The sequence below is a fragment of the Podarcis pityusensis genome, assembly GCF_964106645.2.
Source record: "Podarcis pityusensis genome assembly, chromosome: 17".
Lineage (NCBI taxonomy): Eukaryota > Metazoa > Chordata > Lepidosauria > Squamata > Lacertidae > Podarcis > Podarcis pityusensis.
This window is the reverse complement of record NC_138042.1, coordinates 20338012-20356528: the sequence shown is the minus strand read 5'-3', so window position 1 is coordinate 20356528 and position 18517 is coordinate 20338012. Positions and strand designations below refer to the sequence as shown.

Genomic DNA, 18517 nt, shown 5'->3' with positions numbered 1-18517 from the left:
AACCAGCATCCTGTGAGTCAAACTAAGCAGTCAAGGGAAAGCATGGCTATGTGTTTTGGAATGAGGAAACTGAGTGGGGTGGGGAGACATTAGGTCACACATTTGTATTTTTGCAATGTGAAACATAAGTGCAACTTCAAGTCAACCTTTTGGATTTGATTATATAGGAGCTGTATTGTTAGGGCTATTCAAATTCCATACATTTAGATCAGGAATCTCCAGCCTGCAGGTAAAATTAGGCTCACCTTGTGTCCTAACTTGGCCCATGAGGTTGTTTTCCTAAAAACACCCACCTATTTCAAAGTGCATGTTAATTACTGTTATGCTTGTCCTTCTTCAGCCTTGGTCTTCTGTCCTCGTTTATTTTGCTTCTCTTCAAAAGTTATCTTCTGGAGAACAAATGAGAAGTGTGTGTATATTCTGGCAGAAGCATGATTTTCTTGCAAAACTACAGAATCACATAGTGTGTCCATTTCAATCTTCTGGGACAGTGATGTAATTTTTTTTGGAAATAGCATGGTTATGCCTATGAGATAGTAGTATCTTGTGATTAAGAGCCCTATGCAAACAGTGTGACGCAAGCAGAGTTTAATCACAGATTTAAGCAGGTTCAGTGCTCACAGTTTGGCTTGCTCGAGTTCTCTGGGTAATTTTCCTTCAACTGTAATTAATCCCACATTTAAGGTCAGCTTTTATTACTTAGATCCTAGCTCAAAGAGTGTCTTCAACTTAAAGGGTGTCATCAACTTTGTATAGAGCTGTGTGTGTGTGTGTGCATATAAGAGAGTGTGTCCTCCAGTGATGCTAGCAAACAATACATCCATTATTTCAAGGAGAGTGCAACCTCACCCAGAATAAATGATAAATCACTTCCTGGATCTGACAACCACTTGCCAACAGGGTCTCTTCCTGGAATTGAGTTCAAGTTTTTTGGGCCTTATCTAGCCTCCCATTGTAATCTGAAACTGGTCTAGGACCCTCATGACCATACTTGATTCAGATGTAACAGATAAATAGAACTGAGCATCATCACTATAATGACACCATGCTCCGAGTCTCCCAGTGACTGCCCCACTGGCTGTATATTAGCACACACCTTTGTCTTTTGCAAAGACCAACAAAGTGAGAAAGCTCACCCACTTCTCCAAGTCCTCTAGCACATGGGGAAGACTTAAACAGTGGTAGGTTCAAGGGCAACCATAAATACTGGCAGACCAGAATGTCAAACATAGGATATTCTAGGTGTATAGGAAACTGTTACGGGTTCCCCTTTATGGGTGCACCCAACCCTTCAGATATAGCTGATGACAACCATTATGAGATTTTGCTTCCAACTAAAGAACCCCCCCCCTTTTTTTACAGGCACCTTTAGTTTGTTATTCTGTCAGGCTTTAATTGTGCTGCTCTTGATTCTCACCCAATTTTAATAAGGGTTTTTTATGCCAAGCTTAGTTGTGAGCATATTTGAACATTCATAATGTTGTTGAAAACTGTGCCGTCCCCTTTTTTGGTGTTTACCATTCTCCACTTCCTTTGGGAGGAGGGGCAGGGTAGAAAAATTTAAAAATAAATATTGATTTGAGGTTTTACTGAAAGTGGGCAAGAATTCGGATAAACAAATAAAAGTTGTGGAGCAGTTAACATACAATATTATGTATTGTTACATGTAGCAAAGCTAGGGTGGAGTGTGTGTTGATACACTTAGGTATATGAAGGGAGTTTAAGTTTTATGATTCTTTGCAGCCTATTACCCAGGGCATTTCTTCAGCAGGAGCTCACTGGAACTCAGTTCCGGCACCTCTCAGGCGGGCAACACTGCCATTCTAAGTGAACGAGGGAGGTGTTCATGATGAGTACGAGCACCTCCTTTTCTAGAAAAATAGCTGCTGTTCAAACCTAGCAGTTCGAAAGCACGTCAAAGTGCAAGTAGATAAATAGGTACCGCTCTGGTGGGAAGGTAAACGCCGTTTCCATGTGCTGCTCTGGTTTCGCCAGAAGCGGCTTAGTCATACTGGCCACATGACCCGGAAAAACGGTCTGTGGAGAAACGTCGGCTCCCTCGGCCAGTAAAGCGAGATGAGCGCTGCAACCCCAGAATCGTTCGCGACTGGACTAAACGGTTAGGGGTCCTTTACCTTTTTAAAGGTAAAGGGTAAAGGGACCCCTGACCATTAGTCATGACCAACTCTGGGGTTGCGGCGCTCATCTTGCTTTATGGCCGAGGGAGCCGGCGTACAGCTCATGTGGCCAGCATGACTAAGCTGCTTCTGGCGAACTGGAGCAGCGTACGGAAACGCCGTTTACCTTTCTGCCGGAGCGGTACCTATTTATCTACTTGCACTTTGACGTGCTTTTAAACTGCTAGGTGGGCAGGAGCAGGGACCGAGCAACGGGAGCTCACCCCGTCGCGGGGATTTGAACCGCCGACCTTCTGACTGGCAAGTCCTAGGTTCTGTGGTTTAACCCACACCTTTTTACCTCTAAATAAATAAACATATTCAGCTAAACACTAAATCTGATACGGACTACACTGATACATCTTTCAGTTCCCGGCATAAATAACTCTTCCACTGCCACCACAATACTAATAGCGTCTACTCTGAAGACATCCTACTGATATCAATGGGGTTTTCTACCAAGAAAGTCTTGAAACATGAGTGAATAATCTGCTGCTGCGTGGCAAAGCTGCACAAAGCTGCGACCACCACCTACTGGACAAGGAGCTAATCGCGCTCCCAAAAACGACACACTTCTACACATTCCTCAAAACCTTCCCGCAAACGCAACGTGACTCTGCCCCCCATTTCTCCCCATCGCAAGACTGCAATGGGTGCAAAAAACCCCAAAATCCCAAGTTGACGGACTTTGATGACAAGTACCCTTCCCTCCCATCCAACTATTGAAGACGGCACGGAACAACCACCTCCGAAATTGCAGAGAGCCTATTGGAACTCAAACCCAAAAACAACCAGCCGCATGCAACCCCTGTCGAAGAGATCTTTGTTGCATTTTCCACGTGAATCTTAATACACGTACGACGAGCCCAGCCGCTTCTCCGTGAGCTCCCATTAAATGACCCAGAGCGGACATGCGCAGTGCTACTCTACCGCCTGCCTGCCCGCCCCCTCCTTCCCCTCCGTCGCTCCTTGATGACGAAGCACCGCAGCTGGCGTCCAAAACAAAACGCGCTGCCTGGATCCGCCACGCATGCGCAGTTTCCTCAAGAGGCTACTCTTTTTCCCTTTCCCCCACCCTTTCTGCCTCTTGTCTGTGGCGGGGGGGGGGAGGGGACAGCTCAGGTCTGGCAGCAGCAGCAGCAGCCCCCCCCTCCCCGCTCCCGCTTAACTGACAGCGCGACCGGCTTCGGCCGCGTCCCTCAGCGAACGCCGCGCGCGCTCGAGCGCCGTGAGGGGAAGCAGCAGGCCTCGCCTCCGCCGGCTTCCAGCGGAAGGGGGCAGCCCGGCAGCAGGTCCCACACGCCGGGCAAGAGGGGGGCGGTGTCGGCGGCGGCTTCCCCGGCCGCCCTCCTTCTCCTCCTCCTCCTCTCCGGGGTCCGAGGCCGGGGAGCGCGGCTGCTGCTGCCGCCACCTGCCGCCACAGGTGGGCAGCCCTGTATATACCCCGCCGTGAGGGGCTTCATGCCGGGCACAGAGTAGCGGCGGCGGCCGGCCTAAGCGAGGAGAAGCGGGGAGCCCGTCGGATGCCCGTCGCCGGCAGCCTCGGCGTCAGGGCCGGCGGCGGCGGGGCATGAACCTGGCGCAGCCCGAGGGCCAAGAGGAGGAGGAGGAAGGCGGCGGCGAGGAGGAAGAAGAGGAAGGCGGCATGGAGCCTCCGGAGGACGCGGCTGCAGCGGACCCGGCGCCGGTTGGGTGCCCGCTCCAAGAAGCGGCCGGAGGAGAAGGGGCCGGCGGCTGGGAGCAGAGCCTGAGCCCGGAGCTGCAGCAGGCGCGCCGGATCCTGAGCGAGTTCCTGCTGGAAAAGCACCGGCCCCTGACAGCTCCTTTCCTGAGACCTTTCGGAGGAGGAGGAGGAAGCCAGCAGGAGGCTGAAGGGGGGCTGCAAAGTGGATCGGCCGGCCCCACCTCCTCCTCCTCCTCTTCCCAGGATCCGTCCAGCCAAGATCCTCCTCCGCCGCCGCCGCTCTCTGGGATGTGGTTGCTGAAGATGGAAGAGAAGTTTTCCTCCGGCCAGTACAAAGGGATCGCGGATTTCGTGGCCGATTTCCGGCTGATGCTAGAGACGTGCTACCGGCTGCACGGGGTGGATCACTGGCTCTCCAAGCAGGCCCAGAAGTTGGAGATGATGCTGGAGCAGAAGCTGGCGCTGCTGTCTCGGTAAGGTGTGATGGTGATGGGCAGAGCTTCTTCCTGCTGGGTTGTTGTCATCAGCTTCACTCCTTAGGAGCTCAGCCTTCTCCCTATTTTATCCTCACAACAACCCCGTGAGGTAGGCTAGTGTTGGGAGTACTTTAGCCACTGAGGGAGGGTTTGAACCCAGGTCTCTCAAGTGCTACCCAGTGCTCTAACCACTGACTGTATACCACACTGACTCTTAAGGAACACCGAAAAGGAAAACGTAGAGTTGTCCTTCTGTGAAATATTATGTATTGCCACAATTCACGTAGAAATCTATTCTTTAATATATTACCTATATTTCTGTGGCTACAGTCCCAAGGACGTTTAGTAGGAAGTAAGTACCATTGCACATGGTGGGCTTCCTTAGCAGTAAACATGTTTAAGATGGTGCTGCAAATCTTTGGCACAAACTCATTCGAGGTGATAATCCACTTGTAGTGCAGACTTGTGGATGAATGCTTAGTAGTAACTTCTATTGAATTCAGTGAGATTGCTCCAGGGCTAGTATGTATAGGATCATGTCTAACATGTGCACAGTTACCTGGAAGTAAGTTCCATTGGAATAAAGAGAAACTTCTTTGTAAACATGTATGTGTTTGGTTGTTAACATGTGGTATTGAAAGCATTTGTTTTCATTTTTAGCAGCATGTTACCTTTTTTGTAGCATGTGTACTTAGAGTAAATGACAATAATACTTCCAAAGAGACAATATCTGTTAATTGTTTTCATTTCTAAAAAGGGAGGTTATAGGATTTAGGTTTCTTTAAACCCAATTTCCTGAGTCTGTATGTGGGGGACCTGTTGTCCTGACATTGAAAACTGGATTTAGGGTCTGAATTTAATCATTAAAATGAAATCCTAGTCCTGAAGAGGTAGTGCCTTGGGTTTTGTGGATGTTAGCATTAGGCTGAAGACATAATGCACACTTATCTCAGAATACGTCCCACTGAAAACAATGACACATGCTTCTGAGGAAACATGCTTAGGATGTAGGGAAAATTTGTTTATGTGGCTTTAAAAATATAGCAACAGACTATGAATGAATTGAGAATGTTCATCGGCTTAGGAATGTAGAACAAGAGCTCAGAAGCTATACCTGAGTAAAAGGGTATGATTGATTGTGTGTGTGGTGGGGTCATAATGGAAGACAAAATGTTCTTGAAGTTCATTACAACAATGTTTAACTACTAAAATTTTAATTTACTTCCTCTTATGTTAAGAAAGCATTTTTTATTATTATTAACTTCTTCCCTTTAAAATTAGCTTGTTGCTATAAGAAGGGTGGGGGTGATGCTTGCTGCTGACAAAAGTGAAATCTCTGAAGGTAAAATATGCAGTGATGCAAATAATTAGGAGATTGTGGCCTGGCTTGCACATAACACTAAACCATGGTTTGTTTAATCTGTATTAATTTACAAAGCTCTAAATAACATAGGTTTAGGGTACCTTAGGGATCGCATGAACCCTTCTATCCCAGCTTAACTCTAAGGTGAGGCACATTGAGCAGCAACAAGAAATCAAGCCTTTAGTGCCATTGGCACAGTTCTGTGGAATATCCTGCCAATACAGCTTCAGCAGGTGTATTCTGTTTCAACCTTTAAACCGCTTCTGAAAACTTTTCTTTTCCACCAGGCTTATGCAGGGAACTCTGAAGACATCTTTCCATAATAGTTATGGGATGGTCTCTGATTTCATTTTTTAAATGTGGCTTTTACTGTATCATTTTATATATGGCTACTGTAAGCCATTTTATGGATATTGGTATATACAAATATTCTTTATAAATAAATAAACAAACAATCCAGGAGTTGCCCCACAGACAATCAAATAATGTCCTGTTTCTTGCCTTGTGGGTTTTTTTAGCCTTGTGTGGATCTGGAGTGGAGTGATCAAATAAACCATGGTTAAGGAAGGATGCTGGATCCACATGTAACTCCAAGCTGGATCCACATGTAGCACCAAACAAACTATGATTCATTAGCAGATGGCAAACTACAGCTTCAGATTGTGGTTTGATGGCAGTAAACAAACTACAGTTTATCTGCTGGGCAGTTTCACACCTAACACTAAGTTTTGTATTGATAAACCATAGTTTAATAAACTATGGCTTAGTGTTAGGGGCAAACTATGCCAGTGTAGGAGAAGAGGTAACTACAACTGAAAAATTTAACATTGTTCAGGTGTAAATATTTGGGATATGTTAGTTTATAATTGCATAGTTTTTGTGTGTGTAGGACAGTATCCATTGTAGGTTTCTCTTGCAATCCTTATATGATTCCCCTGCACACCTCCAGCTACTCTGCAACTCTCCATACCTGAGTAGAAATAGCCTGCTAACCCCCACATTGGCTCAATTTTCTATGGGAAGAGCCTCTTTCCTCTGTATCAAACTTGATAACTGTGACCAAAGGGCCAGAGGTTTGCTCTTGCATCCACAACCTGCAGAGAAGGGTTGCTGAGAAGGGTTGGCTCAAATAAATTCTTCTCATAATTGTGCTCTTTTTTCCTTCTGAAACTTTGGGAAACTGCATCATGAATGTGTCTTTAAATAAGCACACACACCCTCTTAAAATTCTTGGGCGTAGACCAGACATAGGCAAACTCGGCCCTCCAGATGTTTTGGGACTACAATTCCCATCATCTCTGAGCAGTGGTCCTGTTAGTTAGGGTTCATGGGAGTTGTAGTCCCAAAACATCTGGAGGGCCGAGTTTGCCTATGCCTGGTGTAGACCTCCAGCACAGAACTGGTGAAGTTGGAGAAAGTTGAACTGACAGCATTTTATAGGATAGCTGGACGTTGGGCAGTTTGGCTCTTTGGAATCGTGGTGGCTGCTTGAAATTGCTATGCATGTTTGATTACTTGTTGAGTTGTTTGGATGGAGGTATCACAACACACAATATATTTCTAGCATGATCCCACTAACCCACATTTACAGTACTGCAGGAGTATTTGTTCACCATATCCAGTCTGGAGGCCACAGGTATCAAATAATGCCGCTTTCATTCTGGACAGATTTGAGCACACCAATTGCGCTTGTTTAGAGACCACCTGTTTCACGTAGATTGCACAAATACATAATTCTGCTCTGGATTCTACAGTCAAGCAGTATATAAATTATGTTAAATAAAATTAAATAATAATAATAAATAAAAAATAAAATTTGTTACAATAGTGAATAGGCCTCCCTCTGATCTCAGCAGGGCTTCTGGTGTATTAGTATAGTGCTAGAATTCTCTTTTAAAAATCTATCTGGGGTTCTTTTAGTGAAGCTATTTTATCCTCACCCCAGTTCTGCCAGTGCAAAAAGCTAGGTATATACATTTAGGCTGTGAGTGTTTCCCTTGCCACGACAAGAATAGTGCTGCCCTCAGGGAACCGCAATAGCGATCAGCATTTCTCCCACCTTTGAAGCTACTGAAGATGGGATAGGGGACTACGACCCCCAACTCTGTACAACCACTGTTTCCTTCTCCCGTGGGGATTCATTCACCACTGCTGGGTGGTAGTGCTCTGAGTGCTGCCATTCAGTATCAGCCAAACTGGTGCACACTCCACTTGTTTTCCCTGCAGAAATTTTGTGTGTGTGATGTGGTAGTGGGGCTTCAGTTGCTGGGAAGTGGAAATCCCTTGTAAAAAACCCAGAATCTACTTCAAATCAGTGTTTTTGCACAATGAGAGAATTGGCAAGCACCAGTTCTCTTATTTTTACTGTGTAAGCTATGGAGGCTAATATAAGCTTTAATTTTTGGATGATTGTTGGGGGGGACACCCATGTAAAAATCATGCTAATTCAAGAGGGTCCATTTTAATTATGTGGGATCCTACATTACCAAAACCCAGGATATGGAGAAGCAAAATTTGCTTTCAGCTTCCCTGTGTGCTTTGTGTGTATTGGTGGCAGGAAGTGTGTGCTTTCTATGTTTTGGGGTGTGTGTGTATTTTGTCTCTTTTATTAAAGAGGTGTTTTTTGTTTGTTTTTGTTTTGCAATTCTCGGAGGTCTAAGAGGTATCTCTCTTAACCAAACAGTTTTTAATTGCAATCCAGGATTTCCCCTTCCTTGCTGTTGCAGCCTCACACAGGACCAAAAAAACAACCGAAACAAAAAACCAACCCTCAAAGAAATGAGGATGGGGAGAGGCAGTACTAATGGGTGGATGAATTTGGGAAGATAAGAAAGAATTTACAGAACCACAACCCACATCTAGCCTGTCCCCAACCCCTGGTTGGTTACGGGGCACAGTTTAGCTTGTGTTCATGCTGCAGCTGGTGCTGCTTCGTGGAGTTGGGCAGTGGGATAGCAGCAGTAAGTTAAAAGGACCCCTGGACAGCTAAGTCAAAGGCAGCTATGGGGTTGCAGCGCTCATCTCGCTTTTCAGGCCAAGGGAGCCAGCGTTTGTCTGCAGACAGCTTTCCGGGTCATGTGGCCAGCGTGACTAAACCGTTTATGGTGCAACGGACACTGTGATGGAAGCCAGAGTGCACGGAAACGCCGTTTACCTTCCCACCTCAGCGGTACCTATTTATCTGCTTTTGAACTGCTAGGTTGGCAGGAACTGGGACAGAGCAATGGGAGCTCGCCCTGTCGTGGGGATTCAAACCACCGACCTTCTGATCGTCAAGCCCAAGAGGCTCAGTAGTTTAGACCACATTCCAAAGTGCAGCTTCTGATTGGCTGCAGGAAGCTCCAGTTTTAATTTTAATTTGTTTGAATTAATTGTGGGATGTATCTTAATTTATTGATCGCTTGTTTTTATGCATTGTCTTACTTGTATGATGTTAGCTGCTCTGAGCCTGGCTTTGGCTGGGGAGGGCGGGATATAAATAAATTATTATTATTATTATTATTATTATTATTATTATTATTATTATTATTCCTGGATGCTTTGCTCAAAAGATATCATGAGCTCATTACCTTTTTGGCTCAAAAAAACCCATAAGGGGTTTTCAATCATTAATAAATGTCAACAAAGATTTTGCTCTAATTAAACACATCAACTTTGCCAGCTCAGCCAAATCCATTAATTTCAATAACAATTATTCTATAGTAGGTAATAATGTGCTTATAACAATCTCCGCTGTGATCATATATTGCAATAATCTTCTATATTCATTTTCTAGTTGTATATACTGTACATTAGTCCCAGCAGAAAGAGCTTTGGAGGTGCAGATCTTGCCAACAATAAGTTACCCATACTTTGGATATAAGATTCATTTTTTGGGGGGGCAATAGTGTCCCCCAAAAGAGATATAATGGTCTGTGGTCATAACAAGTTAAACCCGAACAGGCATGCAATAAATAGATCAGAGAGAGTTTTTCTGTGTTACTGAATAAGAAAAAGAAAAAGAGATAAATAATTCTCATAAGGGGGATCGGGAGAGAGAAGATAAGAGAATCTCCCACCTTGGGGGGGGGGGGGTAAATAAAATCTAGGAAGAAGGGATTGTATTCAACATTAGGCATACCCAGAGCTGACCCATTTAAATTAAGGGATGTGACTGACATGTCTATTTATTTCAATTGATCTAATCCAATTAAAATTTAGTTTGGAAACACCCCTAGGTTCAAAACTAAAGGAAGATAAAATGTTATAAAGTTTCATTAAAGTCTGCAATCCCATGCACGCTTGCAACTTGCTAAGACTAAAACGGCTAATAAACTATATAGTGTCAGGTCTAAGGGTGACTAGATAAATAAGGGGGAAATTGTTCTTCTTTTTATTGGGCGGGGGTATTCATCCTTTCCCACACAACTGTAGTATTCTGGAAATCCCCAAGATAAGCTTTCTAATATGACTGTCTACCTATTCTGTATTTCCTCTTCTAAATCTCTACAGATAACTGATAAAGATGACGTGTATGTCCCCTTATTTGTGCCAGGGAGTAAGCCACCCTGAACAGAAGGGGACTTTGTCTGAGTAGACATTCATAAGATGGTCGTATAAGTGAGCGTTATTTTAATATGTCGGGCACTATTTGATCAGTGCCCTTTTTGATAGCATATTCCATGCATCCCATTAAAAGCAGAAAGAGATGGTGGTGAGAGCTTATTCACAGGGTGGGTGGAATCCAGGTTTGTGGAATGGAAACTTTTGATTTTTAAGCATCAAGGCTTTGAACTCTTAGTGGTGTTATCTTGGCTTATCAGACCCCTACTAGAAACAAACTAATAAAATGGACTATACACTGCCTGCGGCAACTGGCTGGACACCTCACCCTAACCTCTGTTCTGCTTCAGAAGAGACGTTTCAGCATGGTCCAGCAGACAATGCTAGACGAGCACATCTGTGTGCAGGCAAACACACCCATGTACACACAGGGAAAATTGGAGGAGCAAACACATGCATTTACAAGATGGTGCTTCATAGAGCTGGCAGTGGAGGAAGTATGGGCATTGCAGATCTTCATGCTCTAACTTAGATTACATGCAGTAGCCTTGGTCCTTTTTACGTATTGCTGACCGACACATACACCCACCATACCTGGCCGCAAAGCATTGTAGCTCTGCCCACACCTCAGAGGTGTCCCTATCTATCTTACGCACTTTTCTAAAGTGTTTCACTTGGAATCCTCTTCCAGGAGCATCTGGTTTACCAGAATTTTACTGGATTTATGGTTGATGTCACCTTAGAAAGAGATGGTAATAGCTGTCTCATACGAAAAAGAATACCACTCCAGGCTAACGGGATAAGAGAAGGACACCGCACTTTCTAACCTACTTTCAGTGACATGACAAAACTATAAATAGCTTCCGTATAGGAAAGAACTCCATCACTCATTATTTCTGAAAAAATGTACAAAATGTTCATTAGTTTTAGAGGAAATAATAACACTTTGCTAAACTCTACGCAAGTGACAACCATTGCATTAATCCATAAGAAAGGAACCATATTCACCCAAGGACAATTTGGATTCATATAGAACAATATCCATAATCAACTTAGTTGTTGTAAGAACAACAATTTTATTCTTTATGAAATCTGGCTGGGTTATCCCAGCCACTCTGTGTGCGGCTTCCATCACACACAAAAACACAAAACATCAAATATTAAAAACAATACAAAAGTTCTGGCATTGAAAATAGGAATATTTATTTACGGGGTTTGTGTTATATTCCGAATTAAAATTAATATATGATTATCAAAGAGGCCATAATAAAGGAAGGCATTTTGCAGGCAGAAGCCTGATTTAGATGTCACAGCCAAACCATGACTTGGCCAGTGTGGTGTGGTGGTTAAGAGCGGTAGACTCATAATCTGGTGAACCGGATTCGCGTCTCTGCTCTTCCACATGCAGCTGCTGAGTGACCTTGGGCTAGTCACACTTCTTTGAAGTCTCTCAGCCCCACTCACCTCACAGAGTGTTTGTTGTGGGGGAGGAAAGGAAAGGAGAATGTTAGCCGCTTTGAGACTCCTTAGGGTAGTGATAAAGCGGAATATCAAATCCAAACTCCTCCTCCTCTTCTTCTTGGCCATCGTGAATGAAATTTGGATTTGTTTTCTTTCTGCTCCCTTCATGTACTTAACAATTCCATACCTCCCTATAGATTTGGATGTTATGGTGAACTATGGTGTATTGTAACATCCAGATCATAAGGACCACAGTTACAGCAAACCAAAGTTTGCTTCCAAACGTGTGAACCAGAAACCATGGTTTGAAGTAGCAGTATTACGATGGATGAACAAATGGTCTGACTTGAATGAAGTTTCTTTAAATCATTCTGATTGGTGTATAAGCTTGAACAAAAAATAATGTGCTGTTACTGTGTTGTGTAAACCAGGACGTTAAGTTGAATGGTAAGCAAATGTGGGTTCCCATGGGGAGCTCACAGCTGTTTTGCTCCTCTGTCGTTCTTTTCACTCTCATGCTGTTCTGAACGTGCTTTGGCCTAGCATGTCAACTGAACCTGTGCTACTAAAATATGGAAAACATTATCTTAGCAGGATTGCATTGTGTTTCAGAGTATTTTGTGTATTTTTTTGTATACACTTGTCCAGAAAGGATGAATGGAAACTGATTTGAGAAAATCTGATTACTTCCTCAGAAGAACATTGTTCTATTGTAAAGAGAGAATCTACTTTCAAATTCCAAATGATGGCACTAAATCCAGATTATTCTTCTTCTTTTTAAGTAACAAGCATCTTCTACCATGAAGAAAACGTGCAGCCATACTACTTGAAGAGTATTTATTTTACTTGGCCCTTTTCTATAAGTTTTAAAAGTGTAGCTGCTGGATTACTGGTGGTCAGGAAAAATATTCTTGTGCATTGATTTGATTTTTCTTTCAAGGCATTTGAGAGAGAAGACAGCAATAGGAGTAACATCTAAAGGGTTCTGTGGGCTGGAAGATGAGAAGGGAACAGCTTGTACTTCAACAAGGCGGCGTTCAACACCACGCAGTTTAGCAGGCTTGACCACAGGCGTGTTTGAATCCGTAATGGTTCAGGTTCTGAGACAGGAAGAGCAACTGAGAGCAAAAGAAGAAAAGAGGTAAAAGGCAAAAGTGGATTGTTTTTAGCTGTTCTTTCCTCCCCAACCTCAACCCCTCCTCCCCAATTTTGCTACTTTGGGAGATCAAACATACCACTCACTTCCCCATCATTTCTGCCTCGAAATTGACTTCTCAGCCTAGGAGTTCTATGTAACTGAACATCACATTTAGGCAGTCAAGCATTTGAAAATGTGTCCTGTGAATTAAGTATATTGACAGTCTAGAATAAGAAGAATCACATGGTTCTGTTCTTTATTCTATGTCTTCTCCTTCATATGTTACCTTGCATTTCATTATCACATTTCTGTTGTTTTGTAATGTATTTGTCATTTTGTGTCTATTAAAACTATATTTTATAGCAAAGCACTTCATATTGCAGGGAGATTATTTACCTTCTCAGTTTCTTTAGAATTTTATCATTATTTATCCAGGTATCAGAACACAATCAAACAATACTTAATTTGCTTTTCTTAATATGGTGAATTGATATCCATGGATAATATTGGTATGTGGGGGAAATTGTATATATTTTGGGAAGGTGGAGAAGGAAAGAGAGACTGAAACATAGGCGAAGTTACTGATTAGACAGACTGTCTTGCTTTGCTTCCGCAATTAAATAACGTCAATTATTATGAAGGCCTCTTCTCCTACTTCCACTTCTTTCAGAAGATGGGCTTCACTGCCCTGCTACAGTTCTCATTTGTTCTAATTCTTCATAGTTGGAAAATGCTGTGACTTAATGGCAAATGTTTACTCTTTTCTCAGAAATCGTTTTTTTTAATACAAATTTCATTTGAATTTGTATATAATAATACTAAAACATCCTGCCACGTAATTGGCATGCAGAAGGGGAAGCAGGAGAAAGGTTTTTTAGCAAGGTAAATGTGATAGTGGCCTGGCTGTAACACCAGTTTTCTGTGTTGTCACTGAATCATGCATCAGGTGTGGAGCATGGCAGTCTGACAACACTGTATCCCAGAACTACACACCTGACTAAAAAAGACACTTCTGACACATTTTCTCCAAGTCATGGTAACTCCACCTCAACACCCAGAAAGCTGTGTATGTGCATTAGCTTGAAACTAAATGGTGTTAGATTTTTTTAACAAAACTATGTCTTGATTTTTATTGTTCGTCATGGAATAGTACAAAGACACACACAGAGAGAAAAGTACATAATGCAGACATTAATTCTGTCAACACAAATCATCCCCACCCCACCCCCAATATATACAGATTGATATTTTTGCTGAAACTCAACTGGTCATATACTGAGATTAAATTAAATATTCTGCTTTGCTTAGATTATTGATCTTGACAGTTTGGTGGTGATGCATGCTTTGGGTGCTTGGATGTGGTACAAGCAATTATTCATTGTGTGGACTTACCTATGTTTGTAGTAAGAATTGTAAATGTGGTGGTGATTGGACTGTTGTTGCACTGAAGCAGGTGGATCCCTACTGCAATTTTTGAGGCATGTGATTCTTGGCTGGAATTGCAGCCATATATGGAGAATTCAGGTTTTACAAGGGAGGCACATTTCACAAGGCATTATTGTGTCAGGACAGAACTTGTCAAATGCATTTGCACATTGCTTTAGTTCTCAAACACTCATTCCCTCCCCACACATAAAAATGTATTTTAACATCTCAGCAATAATTATTTTACAGTAAAGTTGAGTATGGTATGCCAAAAGGAATACCTGGGAAAGTGTGCTATGTTGTCTTTAGTGCTATGTGGAAGAGCAACAAATAATTTCTAAGGGGTGGCTTGTTAGACTTCTGTTTTGTTTTATTAAAGATTAAAGGTGTCTAATATTTAGCATGTCGTGGGGGAACAAGTGACCATGTGTCAGCTAACCATTTGAACTGCTAAAAGACTTAATATTTTGTTTAAACATCCCATAAATATTGGTATGTGAAATTAAGATTCAAACTTGAGAAAAGTCTATATGCATCAGCTTTGTTCTACCTTGCTTTTTAGTTTCTGTGCTATTAATAAGTCCCCTTATCTGTATTATACTGGTAAGAATTCAGGCACATCAGTCGCATGCCATGAGGCCTAAACTTTCTCTTCTTGCTGATGGGTGGGTATGTGTTTGGCAGTGATGTTCTTGCAGTATTTTAGAGGGTTACAAGATGGATTCAATTTTTGTTGTAAATGGCTTTTATATATATATATTTGTAAGTTAATTTGGTTATTTTAGTGACTTGTTGAAGGGAAATATCGTCACTGCATTCAGTTGGGCGCATTGTCGGTGTAGTTCTGATGTTTGCGGTAATACCTTAGTATTAGTCTTTCTGTTTCTTGCTACATGTTCAGTTGTGGACAGTTCACATGATCATCCTTTGGCTGCTGGCACAGAAGGCTCTATGTGTGAAAGGATTCACTGGGGGCACACAGAAGTGGAACATCAACTTTCAAAAGACATTTGGAATTCACTCTTCAGGCATGAAAGAGCAAACTCTTGTATAGCAGTGTGTGAATGGGTCATGTGATGCCAAATTAGGATGAAAAGTAGGCTGAGGTCCAAAGGACTCTTGAAACACACACAAACTTTACCACTCTAAATTTCCATGTTACCTGACAAGTTGCTCACAAAGCATTTCGCAGAAACCTCTGACGCAACACAAAGAGCTGCAGTCGGGGTGGGGAGGCAATGCAGACATGTATCTGACCTATTCTAAGTGAATTTGTTTAGCAACAGAGTATCAATCTTTTTTTAAAAATAAATAAAAAGTATTTCAAAATTGCTTTTTGCCCTTCAACGCTGTGATTTATTTGGGCATGATTGGGCTTTTTCTGTAGCGTTTTCTAACATGGAAAGTTTTCCATGTTCTGATTTTACATGCTTCACTTGCACTTAGTAAGTATACATAGTTAACCATAGTTTAATGTTCTAGCATTATGGGAATGAGTCTGTTTGAATCTCAGGTTTGGGCTCCCTTTCCCTCCTGGCATATAAGGTATGAGATTGGAAGCATTTAAACTTCAGTTTCATCATTTTAAAACTATTTGCTCTTGACACCTTTCACTAAAACATAGATTAAACGAACCACAGTTTGTCATTAGCCACATTTAGATCTTAGCAAGCCTTTTGGTTGTGCATGTGGCTTCTTCATGTGAGTGAATAAGCCAGGAAGTTTTCAGTAAGAATAGTTTCAAGTTTTGTACAAACTGGGAAACTGTGGTTACCAGCCTTGGAGCAGGCAAGAATATTAAGCATATTAATATTATACTTCATAGTATGGCTTCATGTCCTGACTTAGTTTCCCTGCTTGACCTTAACAGAGTATCGTTAATTAAAGAGTTCTAGTTTGTTTACTGCCCCTGCAAAAGAGGAAGGCGAGAGGCTGCATTTGTGCCCACAAGACTTGCTCATATCTTGGCTTATAATGATAATCAGAACTAGGCCATTGTCTGACATAAAAACAAGCTCCAGTTTGTTATACCTGGAAGCATCCACTTACCACTGACCTCAGTGGAACTGACTTCTGAGTAGGCATGTATAGAATTGTGCTGTTAATTTGGTTCAAACACTCTGTTTAAACAAATTCAAAGTTGTATTTCCTTGAAATACCTGTAACCCCTTGAAAAAATGACAATAGCATGTGATCCACTTATTTAAATCTTAACAAATAAAGAAGCCAGTGATAATTTTACATATTAATTCCAGCACATCAAAAGAGCTTTGAAAGAGATATATGTATGCTTCCTAGAGATAGTCACTTGAAGAAGTTAATTACAGCACTGAAAGTGATGAATTAGACTGGTACAATAGCTGTTTGTTATATTACATATATCTATCTATCTATCATCTCAGGAATTTTTCTGTAGAAGATGTGATGCAGTTCTAAGCCAGGATGAAATTTTCCTATATTTTCTGGCTGTAGAAGAAAAATAAGAACAAGAAGGAGTACCAAACCCATGGTTAGCATTTAGGTCAAATTATACTTGCACCAGCCCTTAGGATCCTTTGTCAACATGCCTGGTTTCACAATACAAATAATGCCAGTCGGTCATATTAAGAAACTGATTAGACACTAGCTTGGAATCCGATCTATTAAAGCTGTTTTTATTTGTTTGCTTTAACATGTTTCACAGCTGTGAAAGCAGCTTAATTTTCCTATAACATACTCAACCAGCTATTTAGATAGTGCCCCGAAGGAGGAAATGTTTATGTTCCATTTACTGAAAATAGTAAATGTTTATAGTGTAATATCTGGTTACAAATGAAATTAAAAACAAATTTGAAATATATAAGTGAATACAGTTATGGGGAAAGCGAATGAACAGTAAAGTTTTATAATCATAAAAAAGGATGTATTTTGAGTTTAAGATGTGACCAAGTCAGAGTTAAAGCACTATTACTTTCTATTATTTGTAGTTGGAGACTCTTAAGAATGCTGTATTCAGCCTAGCTTATTGATCTGGATATTTTTCTAAACGAGAACAAAGTAAGATACTGAAATCCAAGTCGTCATGAAATTCTATCTTTAATCAAGATTCAATTGTACATCATAAAATGAAATAAAAAACTTTTTTTAAAAAAATCAAGCTGAAATTGGCAAAACGTAACTCTGGTTGCAAAGCACGGCTTTCCTATTCTTTTCCTCATTGCAGCCTGCTGAAAAGCTGCTCCTGATAGTCAAGGGCCCCTTTGGAATGGTATGCAGTGTGACACCAGTGGTTGTAGCAGGAAGAGAGAGGTGGGGAGAGAACACCTTGGATTAGTGGAAGTGCTTTCCTATTGCGTAAAGCATCATTAGCTACAAGCATGTCTTTCTAGTTTATAGCATGGTGTGTGTGTGTAGGAACAGTCATGCACACTCTTACTTGGAAGCAAGTCGTATCAACTTGAGTGGGAGTTGCTCCTGAGCACGCGAGGCAATTAACAATGCTGTGTGTTCTAACAATTAATATTTCTTTATTGAACAGCAAGAATTGACTTGCCGTATAAGCACTTTTCTCTCTTTGTCTCTACCCGCAGGCTAATGGCCCCATGGCTCCTGCCTGTAGATATTGTGGAATATAATTTAGGATCATAGACAGCTGCTTTATGCCAGACCAGACTTATTGTCGGTCTAGCCCAGTATTATCTACCCTGAGTGGCAGCAGCTCTCCAGGGTCTCAGCCAGAGGTCTTTCCCTCACTCTTACCCCAATACTTTCACCTAGAGGGGCCAGGGATTGAACCGAATACCTTTTGTTTGCAAAGGACGTGCTCTATCACTGATCTATAATGACCCCTTCGCTAAAACTCCCCCAATTTCACGCTGGTAATTGTCCAAATTATAGACAGCTGAACATGAATGACTGTTATAAAGGCTTGGTTCCAGCACACAGGATAATTGGACATGTGCTAGAGCCCAGAAAGGCCCACTCTTGCCAGGCTACTGCCAGTCTCTGCCCTGGGCTGCTGCTTAATGATGCTAATAAGTGGCTGCTGTTGCGAACAGACTGCATGCCTGCTCAGGGGGCATAAACATGGGGACAGTGGCCTGAAGGTGATGCTCAGCAGTGCTCTGGGCCTTTGAGCCTGAACTCATCTGCACCATCATGTGAATTATGTTGGCTCCACCCCATTGTATGCATGTTGTGGCCAGTGGCGGATTGAAATGGCGGCTCTGGCAAGTCCAGGTTTCAGACCTGGCAATCCATTCAGCGCCACTA

The 18517-nt window shown here is 42.2% G+C and overlaps 1 protein-coding gene and 1 long non-coding RNA gene across 3 annotated transcripts in view; both read left to right on the top strand.

The window, feature by feature from the left end:
- The first annotated feature begins 3241 nt into the window (after window positions 1-3241).
- The window catches only part of BRD10 (bromodomain containing 10), a 33533-nt gene continuing 18257 nt past the window's right edge, over window positions 3242-18517 (top strand). The window contains exons 1-2 of one of the 2 annotated variants that reach the window (XM_080987582.1): window positions 3242-4334; window positions 12644-12844. In XM_080987582.1, coding sequence (XP_080843708.1) covers window positions 3748-4334; window positions 12644-12844 — 788 coding nt within the window. In that variant the 5' untranslated portion in view covers window positions 3242-3747. The remainder of the gene's footprint in view (window positions 4335-12643; window positions 12845-18517) is intronic. The other variant, XM_080987583.1, reaches the window with a different exon arrangement.
- Window positions 12853-15598, top strand: LOC308466650. The gene is made up of 2 exons (XR_013980926.1): window positions 12853-15362; window positions 15511-15598. It is a non-coding gene; the product is annotated as an uncharacterized lncRNA (long non-coding RNA).